The 26118-nt window shown below is 44.5% G+C and overlaps 1 protein-coding gene across 25 annotated transcripts in view; it reads right to left on the bottom strand.

Moving 5' to 3' along the window:
• Nucleotides 1–25160, bottom strand: part of EIF4G3 (eukaryotic translation initiation factor 4 gamma 3) — a 373903-nt gene extending 348743 nt beyond the window's left edge. For 9 of the 25 annotated variants that reach the window (XM_073007726.1, XM_073007727.1, XM_073007729.1 and 6 more), the window contains exon 1: nucleotides 24509–24818. In XM_073007726.1, coding sequence (XP_072863827.1) covers nucleotides 24509–24732 — 224 coding nt within the window. In that variant the 5' untranslated portion in view covers nucleotides 24733–24818. Of the gene's footprint in view, nucleotides 1–24014; nucleotides 24034–24508; nucleotides 24834–25055 lie in introns of those variants that run through there. The other 16 variants (XM_073007734.1, XM_073007735.1, XM_073007738.1 and 13 more) reach the window with 5 other exon arrangements.
• Between the last annotated feature and the right edge of the window lie 958 nt (nucleotides 25161–26118).

Raw genomic sequence — 26118 nt, 5'->3', positions numbered from 1 at the left:
AAAAAAATAAATATTTTGAAATGTTTTTTTATTTCTAAAATGTGATTATAGGAAATAAGCAAAAGTATAAACTTAAACGTAACTCTCCAAACCAAAGCCCTAAAGAACTAATTTTAGACTTGTAAAGAAACACGCAAAAAGCCAGGTGCTCACGCCTGTAATTCCAGCACTTTGAGAGGCTGAGGCAGGCGGATCACTTGAGGTCAGGAATTCGAGACTAGCCTGGCCAACATGGTGAAACCCCATCTCTACTAAAAATACAAAAATCAGCTGGGCGTGGTGGCGCATGCCTGTAGTCCCAGCTACTCAGGAGGCTGAGATGGGAGAATCGCTTGAACCCGGAGGGCAGAGGCTGCAGTGAGCTGAGATCGTGCCATTGCACTCCAGCCTGGGCAACAAGAGCAAAACTCTGTCTCCAAAAAAAAAAAAGACCGGGCGCGGAGGCTCACGCCTCTAATCCCAGCACTTTGGGAGGCTGAGGCAGGCAGATCACAAGGTCAGGAGATCGAGACCATGATGGTTAACATGGTAAAACCCCATCTCTACTTAAAAAAAAAAAAAAAAAAAATGCACAGAATTGGCCGGGCATGGTGGCAGGTGCCTGCAGCTACTCGGGAGGCTGAGGCAGGAAAGTGGCGTGAGCCTGGGAGGCAGAGGTTGCAGTGAGCCGAGACTGCCACTGCACTCCATCCTGGGCGACAGAGCGAGACTCCGACTCAAAAAAAAAAAAAAAAAAAAAAAAAAAACTCAAGAGTCTTCAATCAAAAACTAGCTGTCAAGGATTAAATGTCACTTCCTCCAATTACATAAACAAAACTCAGTGGGAATCTATTCTGGACAGTTTAAAGGTTGTGCTGCCTTGATCCTCCTCTTTCCTCTCAGCAGTTTCTTCCTCTTTTCTGTAAGCTTCCTCATCCTCCTCAAGTAACCAGACACTGCATAGACTACTAATAATCTATGCTTTTCTCTTCCCTCTCTCTCCATTATGCTTATATTTTCACAGATTTGTTTTTCCAACCATTTCTGCTCATCTGACTTCCATCTCCCCATTTCCAAACATCTTCAGTTATCTCCATTTGTTTGTAAAATGAATTGGACATTTCATTCATTTCAAATCCAACATGTCCTAAACTGAATTTATCTGACCACTATCTCAAAACAATGTATATAATTAAATCCTACATCTTTCTTACTACATCATTGAACAGCATCATTTTCTAGTCTCAAAACCCTGGAGTCAATTTTAACTCTTCTTTAATCAAAGATATTCAAATCCCTATTTTTCTTCCTTTATGATAGCTTTCATGATACGATCACCCTTTCCTTTCCATTTCCCTCTAGACAGGATGTACCTCAGCAAAACCTTGGAAAACCTTGGAAAAATTAGGCTGGGCGCAGGGGCTCACATCTGTAATCCCAGCACTTTGGGAGGCTGGAGCCAGAGGACTGCTTGAGCCCAGGAGTTCAAGACCAGGCTAGGCAACATAGTGAAACCTCATCTCTACAAAATATCAACCTGGGACCACCTGTCGTCCCTACTATTTGGGAGGTTGAGGCAGAAGTATTGCATGAGTCTGGGAGGTTGAGGCTGCAGGAGTCATGATCATACCACTGCACTCCAGCCTAGGCAACAAAGCAAGACCCTGTCTCAAAAAAAATAAACAATAAATTATACAGTTAGATATCCAAAGGTTCTCCAAAATTGTCAGATGCACATTCACTGCTTTCTATTTTAGCCCAGTGGGTCTTCAGACTACCCCAAATAACACCATACACCATTTCCTAACCACTGACGACTCTGCCCATACCATTTCCCTCAACTGTAGATGTCCTTCCCCTCAACTTCAAGTCAGCCCAAATACTACTTCCTATTCCTCTAGTCCTCACTGACTTTCTGATCTCCTACCTCCATTTGAGAGTACCGTACGTTCTTTTTTTCTTTTTTTAAAGAGAAGGTCGTGCTCTCTTTCTTACCCAGGCTGGAGTGCAGTGGTATGATCACGACTCACTGCAGCTTCAACCTCCTGGGTTAGAGCGACCCTCCTGCTTTAGTCCTTCCCACACAGCTGGGACTCACCACTACACGTGGCTTTTTTTTTTTTTTTTTTTTTTTTTTTTTTTTTGGTGGAGACAGCATCTCCCTATGTTGCCCAGGTTGGTCTTCCTACTCCGAGGCTCAAGTGCTCCTTCTGTCTACCCTCGCAAAGTGCTGGGATTACAAGTGTGAGCCATCACACCCAGCCTCAGGTTTCTTTTGTATATTCTTCAATAGACAGCACAGACACACAATCTTAGTTAATAAATATTTGCTCCATTAATTATTGATTAAATAAGTATTGTGCACCTGCTAAGAATCAGGTACTGTGGTTAGCTTAGCTTAATCTGTAATATCAAAACAATAACATTTCTCTTCTCTTTTTTCTTATTCTTTCTCAAGATTCTACTAGTCTTTCCTTCAGTTTACCATTACCAGTTGTCCTTTTACACTCAGTTGAGCCCTCAGCTGAATAGCAGTTAAGCTACCTCATTAACATGATTCTGGAATAAAAGGGAATAACGACTTTTCTCTCAAAATATTCCAGAATATTTTGGTTTCTTACAATTGTCCTTATCGTCAACTAATTTCACACTGGTGCCCTTAAGAACTGACCAAAGCCTTCAATGTCACTGAAAGCACTGAAAGCATGAGAAAACTTCCTTTCTGTGCCTGGACTCTCTATTTGATAAATACATAGCCTTTTTTTTTTTTTTTTTTTTTTTTTGAGGCAAGGTCTCACTCTGTCACCCAGGCTGGAGTGCAGCAGTACGATCTCCACTCACTGCAGCCTCTCTACCTCTTGGACTCAAGCGATCCACCCACCTCAGCCTCCCAAGTGGCTGGAACGAGAGGCGCATACCACCATGCCCAGCTAACTTTTGTATTTTTGGTAGAGATGAGGTTTTGCCATGTTGCCCAGGCGGGTTTCAAATTCCTGAGCTCAAGCAATCCACCCACCTTGGCCTCCCAAAGTGTTAGAATTACAGGCGTGAGCCACCACGCCAAGCCAATATATAGTTAATTGAAGAAAAGCGATTATTTTTAAAGTGCTTACGAACTGTAACTTATGATGACCAAATATTTATTTCAACTTAGCTCCTCCAACTAAAACAATCACTCTGACCTGATACTCAAGATTTAACACCACTAAAACACAACATAAACCAGGCACAGTGGCACACACTTGTAATCCCACCTACTCAAGAAGCTGAGGCAGTAGAAACATCTGAGTTTGAGTCCAATGGTTTGAGTATACACACGTACACACACACACACACACACACACACACGCTCTCTCTCTCTCTAGGTGTTCATCCATGGGTTCCACAAAGATAACTAGAGTACATTTGGGGCCTTTAATCCCATCTAAACAATTTGCTGTTAACAAAACTCAAAAACAGAAATACCTATATTTGGCCGGGCGCGGTGGCTCAAGCCTGTAATCCCAGCACTTTGGGAGGCCGAGACGGGCAGATCACGAGGTCAGGGGATCGAGACCATCCTGGCTAACACGGTGAAACCCCGTCTCTACTAAAAATACAAAAAAAAAAAACTAGCCGGGCGCGGTGGCGGGCGCCTGTAGTCCCAGCTACTCGGGAGGCTGAGGCAGGAGAATGGCGTAAACCCGGGAGGCGGAGCTTGCAGTGAGCTGAGATCCGGCCACTGCAGTCCAGCCCGGGCTACAGAGCAAGACTCCGTCTCAAAAAAAAATTAAAAATTAAAAATTAAAAAATAAAAATAAAAAAAAAGAAATACCTATATTTTCTCACTAAATCAAATTGTTACCTATGAGGAGTAAAGACATTGGATCTGCAGGTCCTAGTACAATCTATAGATAAAAGGCCTTTCAAATTTGAGGTGCAAAAAAAAAAAAAAAAAAGAAAGAAAAAAATCTACACACTTCCTTCTTTTATCTGCAATATAAGAAGGAATCCTTTTTAACTCTAATAACGTATTAACATGAATTAAGAACACGATTGTTGGGAAACTCAGATGTTGGCAAAGCTTAAAAATAAAAAACAAGGGCTGAGTACAGTGGCTCAGGCCTGTAATCCCAACACTTTGGGAGGCCGAAGCAGGAGGACTGCTTAAGCCCAGGAGTTTCCGATCAGACTAGACAACAAAGTGAGGCCCCTATCTCTATCTCTCCAAAAATTTTAAAAATTAGCTGGGCACAATGGTGTGTGCCTGTAGTCCCAGATACTTAGGAGGCTAAAATGGGAGGATCCCTTGAGTCCAGGAGTTCGAGATTGCAGTGAGCTATGATCAAACCACTTCACTTCAGCCTGGGTGACAGAGCAAGGGTTTTAAAAAAAACAAAAACAAAAACAGGCCAGCAAGGTGGCTCACGCCTGCAATCCCAGCACTATGGGAGGCCGAGGCGGGCAGATCACCTGACATCAGGAGTTCGAGACAAGACTGGCCAACACGGCAAAACCCTGTCTCTACTAAAAACACAAAAAAACCCAACCAGGCGTGGTAGTACACACTTGTAATCCCAGCTGCTTGGGAGGCTGAGGCAGAAGAATCACTTGAACCCGGGAGGTGGAGGTTGCAGTGAGCCAAGATCGTGCCACTGCACTCCAGTCTGACACAGAGTGAGATTCCGTCTCAAAAAAAAAAAAAATAGCATGCAAGAAAAAGCTTAATTTTCTGATCACACTTTGGTACTATGGCTCCAATGGCAGCTGATACATTAAAAATAGATTATTTAAAAGAAAAAAAAAAAGCCAGGTATGGTGGCTCATGCCTGTAATCCTAGCACTTTGGGAGGCCAAGGCCGGAAGATCAACTGAGGTTGGGAGTTTGAGACCAGCCTGGGCAACACAGTAAGACCATCTCTACAAAAAATTGAAAAATTATCCACGTGCCAGGCACGGTGGCTCACATCTTGAACTCCTGAGGTCAGGAGTTCAAGATCAGCCTGAGCAACATGGTGAAACCCCATCGCTACAAAAAGATAAAAAGTTAGCCAGGCATGATGGCAGGTGCCTGTAATCCTAGGTACTCTGGAAGCTGAGGCAGGAGAATTGCTTGAACCCGCGAGGCGGAGGTTGCAGTGAGCCAAGATCATGCCATTGCACTCCAGCCTGGGCAACAGAGCAAGACTCCTCTAAAAAAAAAAAAAATTTAGCCAGGTATGGTGGTGTACGCCCATCATGCCTATAGTCCCAGGTACTCGGGAGGCTGAGGTGGGGGATCTCTTGAGCCAGGGAGGTTGAGGTCACAGTGAGCCGTGATCAAGCCACTTCACTCCAGCCTGGGGAACACAGCAACACCCTGTCTCATTTAAAAAAAAAAAAAAAAAGGCCAGGCGAATTGGCTCAATGCCTGTAATCCCAGCACTTTGGGAGGCTGAGGTGGGCAGGTCACCTGAGGTCAGGAGTTCGAGACCAATCTGGCCAACATGGAGAAACCCCATCTCTACTAAAAATAAAAATAAAAAAAAAAAAAAAAATCAGCCGGGAGTACTGACACGCACCTGTAATCCCAGCTACTCAGGAGGCTGAGGCAGGAGAATCGCTTGAACCTGGGAGGCAGAGGTTGCAGTGAGCCGAGATTGCGCTATTGCACTCCAGCTTGGGCAACAAGAGCAAAACTCCAACTCAGACAAAAAAAGGTGATGGCTTCTTGAAAGAACACAGAAATCAACCTAAAGGAATTCCTGATGGCCAAAGCTAGAATAATCTGAGTAACAAAACAATGACAGTTACTAGATTTTAACCCATAAAATAAAATATATACCCACGAGTCCATAGTGATATGAATAATAAATAAAACAAATGGAGGAAAGAAAGCTCTTCCTCATAGAATTACAATCAATAAATGTAGAAGGAGAGAGTGAAATAGAAAGTCACAGTTAGGCAACCACAAAAGCAATAAATTTTGCAGACAAGCTCCACCAGTTGCTAAAATTGAGAACCAAAGTTTGAGAAGACTCTAACATTGTTTGCAAACTCATCAAGTATCTCCCACAAGATACTTATGAACTACAAAAGGAAAGAAAATAACTCCACAATAGAAAGACTCTCAAGATGCCAACTTAACCAAGTAGTCAAAGTAAGCATCATCATACCGACATCACGAATCTCCTGATATGGGGCAATGAGAAGGAATGCATAACCTCACCCCATTCATGAGAAAACATCAAACAAATCCGAACTGAGGGATACCCTATAAACAATGGATCAGTAATCTTCAAAAGTGTCAAAGTCACAAAACATAAGGAAAGTCACAGAAATAGTTACAAACCGTAAGAGAATAAAGAGAAATAACAAAATGCAATTAGAATCCTGAAACAGAAAAACGACATCGGGGTCTCTCCTTCCAGCACAGTATGAGAGCAGAGCAGGACCTGTAGTGCTGGAAGTCGTGGCAGGAAAAGCATTTAGAAAGTTTCTTAGGTCTGTAATCCCAACACTTTGGGAGGCAAAGGTGGGCGGATCACTTGAGGTCGGGAGTTCGTGACCAGCCTGACCAACATGGTGAAACCCCATCTCTACTGAAAATACAAAAATTAGCCGGAAGCATAGTACACGGCTATAATCCCAGCTACTTAGGAGGCTGAGGCAGCAGAATCACTTGAACCCGGGAGGCAGAGGCTGCAGTGAGCACAGATCGCGCCACTGCACTCCAGCTTGGACAAGAGAGACAGACTCTGTCTCAAAAAATGTTTCTTGCTCTTTGAGCATTGGTTGAAAAACAAGTGCCGGTCAGGCCTGGTGGCTCATGCCTATAATCCCAGCACTTTGGGAGGCTGAGGCGGGTGCATCACCTGAGGTCAGAAGTTTAAGACCAGCCTGGCCAACATGACAAAACTCCATCTCTACTAAAAATACAAAATTAGCAGTGCATAGTGGCGCATGCCTGTAATCGCAGCTACTTAGGAGGCTGAGGCTTGAGAACCGCTTGAACCCGGAAGGCAGAAGTTGCAGTGAGCCAAGATCGCACCATTGCACTCCAGCCTGGGCAACAAGAGCAGAATTTCATCTCAAAAAAAAGAAAAACAAGTGCCACTGAAATCGTACCCAAAGGAAGCATAATTCTTTCAGAAAAATCTCAAAGAAAAGTATGGCAAGCAACAGCAGTAGCTGCTGGATCAGGCTCTGAACGAAAGGATAGAGAGAGATTCAACCAGTCAATGTAAAAGTTGGAGACAGGCCGGGCATGGTGGCTCATGTGCCAGTGTAATCCCAGCATTTTGGGAGGCCAAGGCGGGTGGATCACCTGAGGTCAGGAGTTCAAGACCTGCCTAATCAACATGGTGAAACCCCGACTCTACTAAAAATACAAAAATTAGCCATGGTGGCGAGTGCCTGTAATCCCAGCTACTCAGGAGGCTGAGGCAGGAGAATTGCTTGAACCTGGGAGGCGGAGGTTGCAGTGAGCCGAGATCACGCCACTGTACTCCAACCTGGGCAACAAGAGCAAAACTCCGTCTCAAAAAAAAAAAAAAAAAAGTTGGAGATAAAGTTCTTCCAGAATTTAGAGGTGCCAAAGCAGCTCTAGGTGACAAGGATTATTCATTTAGGGATGGTGATACTCTTGGAAAGTATGTAAACTGAAATAAATCACTACTGAAATGGCATCAATGTGAAGCTGCCCATTCCACTAAAGTTCTAAAATCATTCATCATGTAAATAATTTTCAAGTCTGTCTTTTATAATAAATTAATGATATCTAAACTAATCCAAAGCAGGCAGATCACCAGAGGTCAGGAGTTCGAGATCAGCCTGGCCAACATGGAGAAACCCTGTCTCTACTAAAAATACAAATTAGCCGGGTGTGATGGCAGGTACCTATAATCCCAGTTACTCTGGAGGCTGAGGCAGGAGAAACGTTTGAACCCAGGAGGAGGAGGTCACAGTGAACTGAGATCACACCATGGCACTCCAGCCTGGGCAACTGAGCAAGTCACTATGGAAACAAAAAAAAAGGTGGGACACAGTGGCTTACGCCTGTAATCCCAGCACTCTGGGAGGCCGAGGCAGGTGGATCACTTGAGGAGTTCGAGACCAGCCTGGCCAACATGGAGAAACCTTGTCTTTACTGAAAATACAAAACTTAGCTGGGTATAGTGGCACACACCTATAATGCCAGCTAGTCTGTAGGCTGAGGCAGGAGAATCGCTTGAACCTGGGAGGCAGACGTTGCAGTGAGCCAAGATGGTACCATTGCACTACAGCCTGGGGGACAGAGCAAGACTACATCTCCAATAAATAGACAGACAGACAGAAAGAAAGAGAGAGAGAGAGAAAGAAAGAAAGAAAAGGAAGGAAGGGAGGAAGGGAGGAAGGGAGGGAGGAAGGGAGGGAGGGAAGGAGGGAGGGAGGGAGGGAGGGAGGGAGGGAGGGAGGAAGGGAGGAAGGGAGGAAGGGAGGGAGGAAGGAAGGAAGGAAGGAAGGAAGGAAGGAAGGAAGGAAGGAAGATTGATTCCTAATTGTCTAAGCCATGTAATGGTTACCAGGTAGGGGTATCCATATAAATTACTATCCAAACCAAGACCATTACAGGAGAAACAGGATCTATTAGTAGGTCACTGGTCAGTGTTGTTAAAGACCTCAAATAACCTTGCGATGGCATGAACTTTATGGTTAGGCAAGTTTCCCTCACCTCCCCTCAGCCTCTGGAACAAAGGCAGGAGAGGGGGCAGAAAGTTGAACCAGAAAAATCCCCAAACTCCTTTCCAGCTTAGAAAAATCATTGGTTTATGGTGGCACCCTTCAAAGACATTTCTTTTTAAATTTACTAAGTGTCTATTATGTGTAAAGGAAAAATAAGCTAATGCATACTTATATTTGGATCCTTTAACTATGATTTTTCTAATGAAGATCAAGAATGAAATCAGTGACATTCTGGAGCGGCATTCAGCTTTCACTGCCTTACCTAAAATGTACCACATTTAAATACACTCACTCAGTCACACAATATAAAAGGTAAAAAGCTAAGGTCAAGTGCTCTGTAGTCTGCTTTTGAAACAGCATTTATTCCAGGAAGTTGGACCACTTCCAAATTCTAATATTTCTGAAAAAGATCAACAATGTAATACTGGGAGTATCAGCTGACTACATTAGCCTCAAAGATTCAACAATATTAATTAGGTACTTGATGCCATTAAAATTATACATGGACTAATTAAGACCCACTTCCTTTGATACTGAGTAAGAGCTAAGCTAGAGACATGCATAATAATTTAAAATCTAAAGCAGATATAATCTTACAAAATCAGCAACTCCACTCATTCTCACTTCCCAATTTCAAGTAACTGAAGAGTTTTTTTGTGAAAAGTCTTTATCCAAAACAAACTTTTTATTACACCTAAAGGTAACAAAATAACCTCTTCTTTAATGTGGTCTTTTCCTAAATAGCAAAAAGAATCCTGCTAGACAAGAGATTAAGCAGGATGTCCCAATTTTGTTTTTTGTTTTTTTTTTGAGACAGGGTCTGGCTCTGTAGCCCAGGCTTGAGAACAGTGATGTGATCTCAGCTCACCGTAGCCTACCTCTGCCTCCCGGGCTCAAGAGATTCTCCTGCCTCAGCCTTCCAAGTAGCTGGGATTACAGGCATGTGCCACCACAACCGGCTAATTTTTGTATTTTTTTAGCAGAGTCAGGGTTTCTCCATATTGGCCAGGCTGGTCTTGAACTCCTGACCTCAGGTGATCCGCCCACCTCAGCCTCCCAAAGTGCTGGGATTACAGGTGTGAGCCACCATGCCCCGCCCCAATTTTGTTTCTTTATAGTAACATATACATTAGAATAGCCTGAGAATATAACCTCATATCAATCAACAACCAATTTTAACCTGACAGAACACTACGCAAAATCCAAAAACCTAAGAATTTGTAACGCACAATTTCAGTTATTCACAGGACAGCAAAATAGTCAAATGCTTATACTTTGTTTTACATAACTATTGCTGCTTAATATTAATTTATCTTAATGACAAAAGCAGGCAACACTTGTTTTCTGGGCATAAAAAAGGACAGAAATGGTCAAAGTTCATTTATCCAATAGGCCTTATTTTATAAACAGCACACCTCACTAAATTTCAAGCACTTAATGGATTATATAACCTTAACATGCAAGGCTAGGTGGGGTGGCTCATGCCTGTAATTCCAACACTTTGGGAAGCCAAGGCAGGAGAATCACTTGAGCTCAGGAGTTTGAGACACGACTGGGCAACACAGTGAGACTGTCTCTACCAAAAATAAAAAACTAGCCAGGAGTGGTGGCTTGCACCTATAATTCCAGCATTTTGGAAGGCCAAGGTGGGCAGATCACTAGAGCCCAGGAGTTGGAGACCAGCCTGGGCAACATGGTGAAATCCCATCTCTACAAAAAATACAAAAAGTAGCTGGGGGTAGTGGTGCACACACTCAGTTAGTCCCAGCTACTTGGTAAGCTTACGTGGAAGGGCTCCTTGAGCTCAGGAGTTCGAGGCTGCAGTGAGATCTGATTGTGCCATTACACTCCAGCCTGGGTGACAGAGAGAGACCTCAAGAAAATGAAAAGATAATCCACTAAATGAGAGAAAATACTTGCAAATCCTATATCTGTTAAACAACTTATATTCAGAATATATAAAGAACTCTTACAACTCAACAATAAAAAGACATATGACCCAATTAACAACTGGGCAAAGGAGCTGTATAGATAATTCTCCGTAACTGACAAATGGCCAAATGCACACAAAAACATGCTCAACTCCATCAGCCATCAGGGAAATGCAGATCAAAACCACAATGAGATACCACTTTACACCCAATAGGATGGCCTATAATCAAAAAGACAGATAATGACAGGTGTTGGCAAGGATACAGAAAAACTGAAATCCTCATACACTGTTGACAGGAACATAAAATGGTGCAACCACTTTGGAAAACATTTTGGCAGTTCCTCCAGATGTTAAACATGGAGTTACCTCATATAACCCAGCAACTATACCCCAACGTATATACTCAACAGAAATTGCAACATAACATCTATATAAAAACGTCCATGAATGTTCACAGCAACATCATTCAGAACCAGAAATTTTATCCAACTTTTTGGCTATTAATTATCCAAAGGCCAAGAAGTTGAAAAAACCCAAATGTCCATGGTACATGGAATATTATTCAACAATTTTAAAAATGAAGTACTAATACATGGTTACAACACAGATGAACCCTGAAAACATTATGCTGAGAGAAACAAATCACAAAAAAAAAAAAAAAAAATTCGTCCACTTACGTAAAAAGTTCAAAATAGGCAGATATATAGAAGTAAAAAATAGACTTGGACTTGCCCAGGGCAGGGAGAATTGGGGGAAAATGGGGAGTCAAACAGATTCCTCTGGGGAGTGACAAAAATATCCTAAAAGTGTGATGGTAGTTGTACAATTCTCAACTAGTTTTGAATATACTCAAAACCACTGAATTATACAATCTAAATGGGTGACTCGTATGACATGTGGATTACATCTTAATAAAGCTGTTTTTAAAGAAAGTAATGGTTTCACACAGCTGAAGTCTAACTTCCTCTTATTCAAAATGCTCTAGAATCTGAATCCATTATCTTGAATATTCTACCATGAGAATCCTCCATTCCAAGCACACAGATCCAAATCCTTAGGACACAGCATACATTACACTTGCTTCAAGCCCAAATCTTTTGTTCATATTTATCACCCACTCATCATAATCCACCCTCCTCTGCCTATCCAAACCCCGACTATAGTCTTAAACTCTTTTTTTTCTTTTAAAAATTCATATTTCCATGCCAGGCTCAATTGCTCATACCTGTAATCCCGGCACTTTGGTAGACCAAAGCAAGAGGATCCCTTGAGCCCAGGAGTTTGAGATCAGCCTGGGGAACAAACTGAGATCTCTAAAAAAAAAATTCAAAAATTGGCCAGGCATAGTGGAGTGTGTCTGTGGTCCCAGGTACACAAGAGGCTGAGGCAGGAGGACTGCTTGAGCCCAGCAGGTCAAAGCTACAGTGAGCCATAATTGTGCCACTGCACTCCAGTCTGAGAGACACAGCCAGACGCCATCCAAAAAAATGAATAAGCTAGGGACAGTGGCTCATGCCTGTAATCCCAGCACTTTGGGAAGCTGAGACAGGCAGGTCACTTAAGGTAAGGAGTCTGAAGCCAGCCTGGCCAATTATAGTGAAACCCCATCTCTACTAAAAATATAAAAATTGGCCCAATGTGGTGGCATGCACCTGTAATCCCAGCTACTTGGGAGGCTGAGGCATGAGAATCGCTTGAACCTGGGATGCAGAAGTTGCAGTGAGCTGAGACGGAGATCGCACCACTGTACTCCAGCTTGGGCGACAGAGCGAGATTGTCTCAAAAATAAACAAACAAATAAATAAATAAATGAATTAAGGGGTTTTTTTTGTTTTGGGGGGTTTTGGAGACAGGGTCTCACTCTGTCACCCAGGCTGGAGGGCAGCAGTGCAATCATGGCTCACTGCAGCCTCAACCTCCTAGGCTCAAGCAATCCTCCCACCTTAGCCTCCCAAGTAGCTGGGACTACAGGCACCTGCAACTCCACCTGGCTAATTTTTGTATTTTTTTAAAGACAGGGTTTTGTCATGTCATCCAGGATGGTCTCAAACTCCTGAACTCAAGCAATCCACCCACCTTGGGCTCCTGAAGCGCTGGGATTACAGGCCATGAGCCACCGCACCTGGCGAAGTTCTCCAGGTTCTATTTCTTATATAGTAATTACTAGGACCCAGAAAAAAGGTCAGGAATCATCTCATTTACCCTTTCTTATGTCCCTTCAAGGTTCGGTCCTTTCCATTCTCAATGTAAAAATAGTATTCTGGTTTAAAACTGGCTGTATTCATTTTCTATTTCCACTTAATTCGCTCTCCTTATTCCAAAATTCTGTTTGTTCCCACACTTCAATCCTCTTTCCCTTATCCCACATGAATCCCTGTGGTCTTTTCCTCCTTCCTTCAATCACTCCTTATGATACTAACTCTTCCTGAAAACCAACTAAAGGCCGGACACAATGGCTCACACCTGTAATCCCAGCACTTTGGGAAGCTGAGGCGGGTGGATCACCTGAGGTCAGGAGTTCGAGACCAGCCTGGTCAATACATAAACAGGCTAGGTACGGTGGCTCATGCCTATAATCCCAGTACTTTGGAAGGCCAAGGTCAGGAGTTCCAAGACCAGCCAGGCCAATATGGCGAAACCCTGCCTCTACTAAAAATACAAAAATTAACCAGGGGTGGTGCCGGGTGCCGATAATCCCAGCTACTGAGGAGCCTGAGGCAGGGGAATTGCTTGAACCCAGGAGGTGGAGGATGCAATGAGCCGAGACAGCAACACTGCAATCCAGCCTGGGCGACACAGTGAGACTCCATCACAAAAAAAAAAAAATTAGGACTGTGGCTCCTAGCCTTTTTTAAAAACTTAGAATACTTGAACATATAAAGATGAACGTAAAGGGATAATAAAGAAATGTAAATAATTGTATGGGAAAAAAAACTTGTGATGTTACACAGAGTTTTACTCTTGTAAATAACGCAAAACATTACAGGAACAACAACTCAAAAGATGTTTGACTTATTGATAAAGGTTTGAACACTCCCCTTTGTAATGTGCAGTCATAACTTCTAAGCTAAAAGCCAAAGGTGAAAAAATATTCCCAAGAAAAACATTCCAAAGAAACAAAAAGTTAACTTACATTCCAAGTAGATATAGAATAAAACTATTCAAGAAGTATCTCTTGGCTGGACGCAGTGGCTCATGCCTGTAATCCCAACACTTTGGGAGGCCGAGGTGGGCAGATCACTTGAGGTCAGGAGTTTGAGACCAGCCTGGCCAACACAGTGAAACCCCGTCTCTACTAAAAATACAAAAAATTAGCCGGTCGTGGTGGAGGACACCTGTAATCCCAGCTACTCGGGAGGCTGAGGCAGAACTGCTTGACCCAGGAGACAGAGTTTGCAGTGAGCTGAGATAGTGCCACTGCACTTCAGCCTAGGTGACAGAGTAAGACTCTGTCTCAATTAAAAAAAAAAAAAAAAAAGTACCTCTTTTTATTTTTTTTGGAGTCTTGCCCTTTCACCCAGGCTGGTGTGCAATGGCACAAAATCAGGTCTCACTACAGCCTTGACCTCCCGGGCTCAAGCAATCCTCCAGCCTCAGCCTCCTGAGTAGTGGGGACTACAGGTATGCACTGCCACTCCTGGCAAACTATTTTTTAATTTTTAGTAGAGATGGGGTCTCACTGTGTTGCCCAGGCTGGTCTCAAACTCCTAAACTCAAGTGATCATCCTGCTCCAGCCTCCCAAAGTACTGGGATTACAAGCATGAGCCACCATACCTGGCCAAAAAAAGTACTTTTCATGGCAGACACTTAGGTAGCAAATTAAGCAAGATACAAAACTATGTACATAATCTCACTTTATGTTACAAAAATGTTATGTCCACGAATATCAAAATCCACAGAAAAAAAAAAAAATCAGAAAAGAAATACACCAAAATGTTAAAAGTGGTACACATGCCTATAATCCCAGCACTTTGGGAGGCCAAGGTGAGCAAGCGGCTTGAGCCCAGGAGTTTGAGACCAGCCTGGGTAACATGGCAAAACCCCATCTCTACAAAAAAATTAGCTGGGCGTGGTGGCACACACCTGTGGTCCCCACTCCTTGGGAGGCTGAGGTGGGATGACTGCTTGAGCCCAGGAGGTCAAGGCTGTAGTGAGCCATGACCACCCTGTCTCTTAAAAAAAGTGGCAAGGCACGGTGGCTCACACCTGTAATCCCAGCACCTTGGGAGGCCAAGGTGGGCAGATCACCTGAAGTCAGGAGTTCGAGACCGGCCTGGCCAATATGGTGAAACCCCACCTCTACCCAAAATACAAAAATTAGCCGCATATAATGGCACACACCTGTAATCCCAGCTACTCTGGAGGCTGAGGCAGAACTGCTTGAAGCTGGGAGGCAGAGGTTGCAGTGACCCAAGATTGTGCCACTGCACTTCAGCCTGGGCAACAGGGCAAGACTCTGTTCCCCCACAAAAAAAAAAAAAAAAAAAAAAAGGCCGGGCATGGTGGCTCACACCTGTAATCCCAGCACTTTGGGAGGCTGAGGCAGGCGGATCACGAGGTCAGGAGATCGAGACCATCCTGGCTAATACAGTGAAACCCCGTCTCTACTAAAAATACAAAACAAAATTAGCCGGGCGTGGTAGTGGGCGCCTGTAGTCCCAGCTACTCAGGAGGCTGAGGCAGGAGAATGGCGTGAACCCGGGAGGCGGAGCTTGCAGTGAGCCGAGATTGCGCCACTGCACTCCAGCCTGGGTGACAAGAGTGAGACTCGTCTCAAAAAAAAAAAAAGTGGTTTTTCTCTACTAATAAGATTATGAGTGATTTTTTACTATTTTTTACTTCTCTTTTCTATATTTTTCCAAAATTCTCATTTAATTATATGTTGTTCTTATAATCATAACTTTTTAACAATAATATTTAACTACAGATGTTGTTCCTCTTTGGCCTTCATACCAACCCTAATCCTCAGTATCTATATGTACTTCAAATACAACTCAGAACTTCAGATGGCTTTGTAAACTGGGTCAATGCTATTCCATCTGAAAGAAAATTATAGAATTATTTTCAATTCAATTATACATCAGTGCAAAATAATTTGAGGGCAGCTCTGAATGCTGTAAGTGAGTTGTGATGCCATCTATATTAATCCTAAAACTAATCTTCAAATTGATTCCCAAAGTCCAACGCACTTAACATTTCACTTAATAAATATTTACAGGCCAGGCGCTGTGGCTCAGGCCTGTAATCCCAGCACTTTGGGAGGCCAAGGCGAGCAGATCACAAGATGAGGAGATTGAGAACATCTTGACCAACAGGGTGAAACCTCATCTCTACTAAAAATACAAAAATCAGCCAGAGGTGGTGCATAGTCCCAGCTACTCTAGAGGCTGAAGCAGGAGAATCACTTGAACCCTGGAGGTGGAGGTTGAAGGGAGCTGAGATTGTGCCACTGCACTCCAGCCTGGGCGACAAGAGCAAAACTCCATCTCAAAAATAAATAAATTTACAGACTTCCTACTCTCTGTCAAGCACTATTCTAGATGCTAGTAATTCCACAGTGAACAAAACAAACAAAAATCTCTGCCTTCATAGAGTTTACATTCTATTAACAAAATTCAATGTCTTCTAAGAGTCAGGCAGCACACAGCGGGTTCAACAAAGTACAAAACAGGCCGGGTGCGGGGCTCACACCTGTAATCCCAACACTTTGGAAGGCTGACATGGGCAGATCACTTGAGGTCGGGAGTTCGAGAACAGCCTGGCCAACATGGTGAAACCCCACCTGTACCCAACATACAAAAATTAGATGGGTATGATGGCACGCACCTGTAATCCCAGCTACTCAGGAAGCTAAGGGAGGAGAATCATTTGAGCCCAGGAGCAGAGGATGCAGTGAGCCAAGACTGCGGCACTGCACTCCAGCCTAGACAACAGAGACTCTGTCTCAAAAAAAAAAAGTACAAAACAATTACTAGTTAATGAAGATCATGGCTGGGCACAGCGGCTAACACCTGTAATTCCAGAACTTTGGGAGGTCGAGGCGGATGGATCACTTGAAGTCAGGAGTTCAAGAGCAGGCTGGCCAACATGGCGAAATCTATCTCTACTAAAACTACAAAAATTAGCTAGGTGTGGTGGTACACACCTGTAATCCCAGCTATTTGGGAGGCTGAGGCATGAGAATCACTTGAACCCAGGAAGCAGAGGTTGCAGTGAGCCAAGATGACACTCCAGCCTGGGTGACAGAGCAAAATCCTAAAAAAAAAAAAAAAAAAAAAAAAAAAAGGAAGTCATAAAAACCAACAAATTTCAAATGCACTTAAAATAGTTTAACTATCTCAAATTTCAGCTGAGCTACAGGAGATTGAAAAATTCCTTTTGGTTGGCAGGAAGCCAGAGAACTGGAAGCCATTCGAGAATTCAGAAGTCGCTTGGGAGCCTGCCATATTTCATCTGTGTAAGTCTCAGCTGCAGTTTATCCATTGCTTAAAGTCATATGTGTGGCTAAAAATCAGGAACTAGTTAGTTTCCTATTATATTAGCTCAAAGTATTATTCCTTAGGCAAAAATAGATTGTGTCTTACCACAGTACCACAGAGTTTATTCCAGAACTTACTTTCCCTCATATCTCATAAAGAACTAACTGTATCATCACCCAGAACAAGCCAGCAAATGACCATGGCAACCTTACTTTATGGTCTCACACTATCTCACAACTAACTATACAGTCTTCACCACTAAAGTTACAGAGAGCTTCAATCTCTTTGGGTGAATCTAACATTAACAAGCCTAAAACCAGAAGCAGCTTATATGAGCAAACCGCTTTGCCTCTGCCCCATGTTAGTATCTTCTAATATCAATAAGCCACCACAAAAACATGTCACTTACTATCAGACAAAGAAACCATTAACTGGTTTCTGTAAATTCCCTCCCCTCTACTTGCAATAACACAAATCTCAAAGGACAATCATAAGCAATTATAATTCAAGAAGGTCACTGAATAAATGAGTCTAGCCCCTACATTTCAGAGAAGGGATAACCAATGCCTGGAGCAATTGCATGGTTAGTCCAAGATAAGATATCTATTACAATGAAAGAGCCAAACTCAAATCCAGGATTTTTTGCCTCCAAATCAGGTGCACTTCTCAATACACCAAGGTAAATCTATTTTAAGGCTAGCAAGTACTGTTTCTAAGCCAAAGTCTAGTATCAAAAGGGCAAGGATATTATAAGATGCAGTGGGAAGGAGACCAGGAACAGACCAACCACAGATCAGATCAGATATGTAGCTCCTTTTCATACACTAATTCCTCAGATTATGATACAAAAAATACTTTGAATTTTTAGCTCGTGTTTGTCACTTTTTCTGGTATCTCCTCTAGCAAAAAAAAAAAAAAAAAAAAAAAAAAAAAAGCGGCCAGGTGCGGTGGCTCAAGCCTGTAATGACAGCACTCCAGGAGGCCAAAACAGGCGGATCACGAGGTCAGGAGATCAAGACCATCCTGGTTAACCGGGTGAAACCCCATCTCTACTAAAAAAAAATACAAAAAACTAGCTGGGCGAGGTGGTGGGTGCCTGTAGTCCCAGCTACTCGGGAGGCTGAGGCAAGAGAATGGTGTAAACCCAGGAGGCAGAGCTTGCAGTGAGCTGAGATCCGGCCACTGCACTCCAGCCTGGGCGACAGAGCGAGACTCCGTCTCAAAAAAAAAAAAAAGGCCTGAAACGTGACTGAAATCCATTTGTTAAAACTCTACGCAACAGCAACGGAATTGGGAAAAGTAGGCCGGCAGAAGAGAAAGCTATGTAAACCTGGGTTCTTATTCATTCTTCCAATTTAGCTGAGATGTCAACTTCTTTTAGAAAGTCTTAACTCCTCCTTCCCCAGACTACCCTCACAGCAGAATTATCACTGTACTTGCCTCATGACGTTTTGTTTACCCACCTCTACCCAAAAGGACAAAGTTCTTTGAGGGCAAATATTTCTACCTTAGCTCTTCAATCCTACATCTAGCACTTAGTGTAGCAGCACACAGTGGGTGCTGAATTAATGAATTCATAAACTTGCCACACCTATTAAAGCCTCAATATAAATGGCAAAATGTGGCAATGCTCTCCATTTATTTATTTTGTTGTTTTTTTTTTTTGAGACAGAGTCTCATCGTCACCCAGGCCAGAGTGCAGTAACGCAATCTCAGCTCACTGCAAGCTCTGCCTCCCAGGTTCACGCCATTCTCCTGCCTCAGCCTCCCAAGTAGCTGGCACTACAGGCACCTGCCACCATGCCCTGCCAATTTTTTGTATTTTTAGTAGAGATGGGGTTTCACCGTGTTAGCCAGGATGGTCTCGATCTCCTGACCTCATGATCTGCCCACCTCGGCCTCCCAAAGTGCCGGGATTACAGGAATCCTCTCCATTGATTTAAGACGTGGTTCTCGGCTGGGCACAGTGGCTGATACCTGTAATCCAGCACTTTGGGAAGCTGAGGCAGGCGGATCACAAGGTCAGGAGATAGAGAGAGACCATCCTGGCTAACACGGTGAAACCCCGTCTCTCCTAAAATACAAAAAATTAGCCAGGCATGGTGGCACACACCTGTAGTCCCAGCTACTCAGGAGGCTGAGGTAGGGGAATTGTTTGAACCCAGGAGGCGGAGGTTGCAGTGAGCCAAGATCGTGCCACTACACCCCAGCCTGGCAACAAAGCGAGACTTGGTCTCAAAAAAAAAAAAAAGATGTGGTTTTCAAACATTTTCTAGAAGACCTTTGATTTCATTTTGTTTTGTTTTGTTTTGTTTTTTTGAGGCGGAGTCTCACTCTGTAACCCAGGCTGGAGCGCAGTGGTGCAATCTTGGCTCACTGTAACCTCTGCCTGCCGGGTTCAAGCGATTCTCCTGCCTCGGCCTCCCAAGTAGCTGAAATTACAGGCAGGCGCCACCACACCCAGCTAATTTTTGTATTTTTCGTAGAGACCGGGTTTCACCAGATCAGGGCCGGGTGCCAGGCATGGTGGCACACACCTGTAATCCCAGCACTTTGGGAGGCTGAGGCAGGCGGATTACCTGAAGCCAGGAGTTCAAGTCCACCCTGGTCAACATGGTGAAACCCAGTCTCTACTAAAAATACAAAAATTAGCCAGGCATGGTGGTACACACCCGTAATCCCAGCGACTCAGGAGGCCGAGGAAGGACAATCACTTGAACCCGGGAGGTGGAGGTTGCAGTGAGCTGAGATCGCACCACTGCACTCCGGCCTGGGTGACAAGAGCAAAACTCTTGTCTCAAAAATAATAATAAATCAAAAATGTTTTCAGAAACCCCAATATGGAAAATCAATGCATCAGTCCTAAGTTGGTTTAAACTCTCATGGTTTGATAGAAAATACTTCACTTTGATCACTTCTTGACTTTCTAGCTAAGATCAGGTATAGAAAACATTTCCCTCTGAAACCCATAAACCTAGGACAGCAAGCAGCAGCAGCTGAGCTGGAACTCAGGCATCTGAGTAACTTTCTTCCTTATCTCCATCTTGTATCTGTTGCCCTCTGTCCTCCTATAGGAGGATCTGTACTCAATATATGACGTTTTCTTGATGGTAGGGCTTAGGAGCAGAAAGACTGCTGGCCACTAGATGAGCTACACAATTCTAATTGCTAATTATAACGGTATTCTGCTTGAGGCCTTGCTAACTTCTGAACAAGCAGGAACATGCACTGAACCAAAGGCCTATGTCTTAAGGCTCAATAAGTTAAAGATAACCTACTTGTCTAGCAGTATGTGACTATTAACTAATTAAAACAAAGTACAGTACCACTGTGTTCTAGATTACTCCAGAGAACCTCATTTCTGTATACGGACCTTCCCCTGGCTCTCAAATAGAGGAGAGTATTCTTCCTCCCATTCCCACATACAGGCTGGGGGAGAAACAGCCAAGCATAGTAAAAAAGGCATTCATGGGCTTTGGAGTCAGTCATACCAGTCTGAATCACAGACCACCACTTACTAGGAGAACCCTGGAAACATTACTTCTCTGCATTTCAGTTTCCTCACCTATAAAATACGGACAATACCGACTACCTTATTAAAGTTCTCCTGGGAATTAAATAAAATCATGCATGTCTGGCTCCCAGGATAGCAGGAACTCAATAAATAAATATTATTATTAATTATTCAGATTTAGCTTTGGTAAACAGGCAAAAAAGAAGACAGAAAATGTTATTGGCTTCAGCCTGTACGATAAAACTGAATATCAATACAGAAATTAAAAAGGAAAACTCCAATACCAAAATAACAGGAATAGTGGTTTTTAATATATATGTCATATATGTATGACAAACTAGCTAAGAACATGAGGTATTTTCTGGTTGATGCAGGTCTTTCCCAAATTTATCTCCTAGTAAGAACCCACCGCTTGATTTTCTTAACTATATTGGCTGTCCCAAAACAGTAACTAGACTCCCCAGAAGTGTCAGCAACCCTGAGAGAAATTACACCCTGAAGTCTTTCCATATAGAGAGAACATTGTGTATTCGTAACAGACTGCAAAGTTGTACTTTTTAAGTCAAAACTACTTGGATACCTAAATTCAAACTCATTTATCTTGAATTATCTGAAGGGTGAGCAATTTCAATCTAAAGGGCTAGGCTTTTAAGGGGGGGGCCAAGAACTGCCCCCCCAAAAAAATGTAAGCAACAGTTTCTGTGTATGCACAGTTTTCTGTGGAAAGGGTCCATATAGCTTTCATCAACATGTCAAAGTTGTTTGTTACCCAGAAAAGGTTAAGAATCACTGTTAAGATTCTCCACAGAGCCTCTTGGAACCTCATACAGGAAAGTTAGGGTGAGCATATCTCAAGGCAAATATTTTAAAGTGCTAATTTCATAACCTATAAACTTCATGCTGGATTATGTTATGAAAACCCTAAGCCCATTTCACCATTCCTTTAGCACTTTCCATATCAGAGTTTTTCTTTTTCCAGCCTCTACCATCCTGGCCTGCCCTCTGCCAGGCCCCCAACATCTGCTGCTTTTAAGCCAAAGGCCACTACTTGAAATGGCCTTATGGGCCCTGCCATGCAATACTTATTCCTACTTTTAAGCGGGTTTCAGTTTACATTCAAATCCGTTAATGTTAACACTTCTCCTCATTTCTGATTTGTCACTTGAACACTAAGTATAAATGAAGGACACAGTGCCACGCAAATCTTTCTAGTATTTTTACAAATTTAAAATACCGTCTGGCCAGGTGCAGTGGCTCACGCCTGTAACTCCAGCAGTTTGGGATGCTGATCACACCCTACAAAAAATTTCCTGGACATGGTGGCACACAGCTGTAATCCCAGCTACCCAGGAGGCTGAGGCATGAGAATCCCTTGAATCCAGCAGGCATAGGTTGCAGTGAGCTGAGATCACACCACTGCACTCCAGCCTGGGCGACACAGCGAGACTCTGTCTCAAAAAATGAATAAATAAAACTGTCTGAACTTATTAATTCAACACAAACACAACTATACTCACATACTTTGAGGGTCTGGAAATCTATTCAAGCCATGAAAAGTGCAACTCCAGCTATGCACTCCTGCCAAGATGCTTAAATGTTATCAACTTACTGAACAGTGACCACTTGCGTCAAATACAAATGCCCATACTCCCTCGGGATAGAAAAGCAGAACTGCTCTATTTCAATTCTTTTTTAATCAATACCCCATTACCAGTTGATAACACTTCACCACTGGTATGTTCTGATGAAATCTATAACCTATACTTCATTTACTGTTTATACAATAAAATGTTCTATTTTTAGCAATTGTAACCTTTCAGTGTGTAAAAGCAAACAGAAAATAATAAGAGCTGTGAAACACATCAAAAGGAAGATTAATTTTAGCTTCAATGGCATGAGGCAAAGTAAAAACAAAGCCACATAAAAGTAAGTATTCCATTCAACTAAAATTGGTTTAAAATTATTTACACTGGAAATTACACTTAAATTTATCTCTTTAACAGCTGCTTTTTATTCAAAAGAAAATTAAGTTTCAGTTTTTAACTACTTGAATGTTGCAACCAACTCAGAGCTTTTATAAGTCCTTCGATGAAATGCACTGAGAAAAAGCATACTTGAAACACAGCTCTTTGTGTCCTAAAAAGCCACCAAATTCACCAAGCAGTGTCACATTCAGCACTGCGGTCCTTACTACTCTGTACATCAAGGACACCCTCTATGGGTTTCCTTTCATTTCTGTTTAATTACCAAAACAACTCAAAGATGCAGGTAATGAGTAATTTACTTAGTGGCACAATTCAGAAACTTAAAAGTCCTAACCAAGTATAGGCAATCAAGGCAAAACATGAAATTAGAAAGGAATTTAAACTCACAAAGTAGTAAGCAAAGACAGGTTTAAGAGATCCAACACTGAACTCTGCCTTGAAGTAGGCAAACCAGCCAACCTTCCCCAACCCCGGAGACACTGACCAAAACTAACCAGGTTTTCCACAAGCAACGCTAAGTTATCACTACACCTTCTCATCGCTGAACAATTCCTAACTGAACACAATCACGCAGGATAAAAACATTATGAAATCAGTACACACGTCACACTGGAAAGGAATTTATCTTTACACTGCACCACGGTGCCTGGATTGAAAAACATGAACTAGATTTAAAGAACAGAGAAAATGACACTTGGCAGAAAACAATGGCCTGAAATGACTCTAGAAGGGAGACTGCTTTCCCTTCTCAAAGTAATCTATACAGACAAGAATCAAACTACAGACTGTGAAATAATCTGGGGACCTCACAGCAGTTAGCTTCTTACTTGCTCAAACATCCTACAATCTCTAAAAGTCAAACACACGATGACACAAACACAACACATCTAACATCCAATCATTATTGATTTACACAAATACAGTGGGTGCAGGGAGGAGGTGATGCATGATGAAATGTTATTCTCAGGTACGCAATACCTTTCTAAATCTCCGTGGAATTCATGAATTCAACGTTTTACCTTCACCGGTTAGTTTTTGACTAAAATACCCCATCACCAAGTCTTTTCAATCAAAGCTGTCCAAAATTCTACAATCGAGCAAATAACATGAAATTAGAAACATTCAATACTAGACTTTCCTCCAGAAGCCCTGGTAACTCTCTAGACATCACCAGGCCTATGAAGAGTAAATCAAAGCCCATTAAAAATATTCAGCCTAACACAAATCTTCCAAGAAGTGAGACTTTTGTGGGTGATGGGTAATGTCAGTGAACTTCCTCTTCCTTTAAAAAGGTCAAAGACAGGGAAGCGTCCGGCGTCACATTTCCTCCTTAGATCTCGATCTACCACAAACCACATCACAACTCTCCCATTACTAAAAAAAACTATCCAGAGGAACTGCTTTCTGTACATTTTCACCTTAGACTGAAAATCCAACTTACCTCGGAAACGAGCTGATTAGTTTCAAACGAGAAATTTACCGATAAAGTTTATTATGTACTAATAATAATTAGGGAAGCCCATCGTGTCCCGCTGTAGGGGGAGTCGAGGGGAGGTGAGTAGAAGGGTGTAATCCTCACAACAACCAGAGAAAAGCCTTCCCTGCAGGGTTGGTCCCAGACACCAAGCAAATTCTGCCCAATAAAGAGGGGGAAGGCACCTTAGGGGAGAAGGGTCCCCAAGCTCTAAAAGGGGCTGCAGAAGCATGGCCAAGTGGAGCTAGCTTTCACAGTACTGCTGAGGGTCTCGGGGTCCCCCCGCAGTGCGGCTGCCGGGGCACCCCAAAAGCTCCGGCCAAGCCCGATGCAGGGGCTTGAGCCGCTGCCCCTTTCCAGGCTGGGCTGTGGCGGCCGACAGGAGGGTCCCCTGGGCTGCGGGGTACCCCTGGGCTGCGATGACGAGAACCTAAGGGCCGACAGGAAGGTGAAAAGGATACTGTTGGGGCGCCTGGGTCTGGAGGGCCCTGATGTTCGGGTGAGGAGGGGGGGCCGCCGCCGCCGCCGCCGCCGCTGCCGCCGCCGCCGCTGCCGCCGCTGCTGCCGCCGCCGGGTGAGGAGGCGGTACCGCTGCTGCCGCCGCCGCCGCCGCTCCGGTGCCGGGTCCGGTTCCTGCTGCAGTCGCTGTGCCTGATTTCAGAGCCGGTTTCTGCGGTAAACTCATGGCAAAGCGAAGCCACCAACCCCCCCAGAGCGGGACCGGGCGCGCCGGGGTGCAGGGGCCGGGGGCAGCGGGGGGGCGGGATGGGGGCAGACCCGGGGAGGCGGCGGGAGCGGGGGGCTGGGGGGAGCCTGGGAGGAGGAGGAGGAGGGGGCCGGGGCCGGTCACACACGCCCGACGCCGCCGCCGCCGCCGCCTCCGCCGCCGCCGCCGTCGGCAGCAGCAGCCGCCCCGCGGGCCAGCACCACCGGCTGCCGGTCTCCGTGACAACGCGACCCCAGGGGGGGGGCCGGACCCGGCGGGGGCAGGAGGCGGAGAGACCGGACCTTTCACGGCAATATCCTCATGGGCCGGCGGCGGGGGATCTTTATCCCCCTCCCCGGGGGAAGCGGCGCCCTTCTCAGTAGCGGGGCTTAGGCGATGCCGGCGGATTTTCTTCACTCAACGAGCAGAGCATCCAACATGGCGCTGTGGCCGCCTCCAGCAGTCCGGCAGGACGGCCGCTCGGAAAACTTCGGGCTTTTTCGGAATGACTCGGGAGGCCGAGGGTGGGAAGCCTCTTCGGCTCTTTCCGGAGACTGCGAGGGGTCGGGATTCTTCGGAGACGCTCGGGTGCGTCCTCGGCCGCCGTTCGGGAGCGCTCAGGGGCTAACTCGCTTCCTCGGCAAAGATCGGCGAGGGGGGCTTCTCCGGTATACAGCGGCGCGGGTGCGGGGCGGAGGGAGAGACCAAAGGCGAGGTCTGGCTTGCGGGAGCCCTCCCCTGCGGCCCAGCCTCGAAGAACAATGGTAATGGCCCCGGAATCGGCTCTTCGCTGAGCCCTGCCCGCAGAGGCGGAGAGGCAGCGGCGAGGCGAGAAACCCCGGTTCCTGGGTAAGGAACCGCTTAACCGGAATGGAACCCGTTGGATAAGGACCCCCCGCGGGGACTTCGCATAACCAATGCCACCTGCCGGCCCGTAACCCACGCATTTCACACCCATTGTGTCGACACTTCCTCTTCAGACGCTCTGAGAGGTGAATGAGGAGCACCATTTCCCGAGGACACACAGGAAACGTGACTGGCCCAAGGTCATCTTATTGGGAAAGGACAGAGCCTAAATCTAAATGCCACCTTCATCTGGATGAACCTTGCCGCCTCCCATGTTGGCTGGGGACATGATCTGAGCCGCCATATCTAATCAGCAGCCTTAACTGAGGTCTGTGGATAGATTCAAACCTAGGCCTTCCCCAGGACTGGAGCGCTTTTTGACCAGCAGCCAGTGATCAGCTCCCCAGTGTCCTATGCTGGGTGACATTTGTTGATACGGATTTTCTTCCCAGCTAGACCTGCCAAGATCCCTCCCAACCGCAACCCCGCACACTCCACTCCTTAGCAGCGGCCTTGTCC

The sequence above is a fragment of the Chlorocebus sabaeus genome, chromosome 20, assembly GCF_047675955.1.
Source record: "Chlorocebus sabaeus isolate Y175 chromosome 20, mChlSab1.0.hap1, whole genome shotgun sequence".
Lineage (NCBI taxonomy): Eukaryota > Metazoa > Chordata > Mammalia > Primates > Cercopithecidae > Chlorocebus > Chlorocebus sabaeus.
This window is presented reverse-complemented; position numbering and strand designations above follow the sequence as displayed.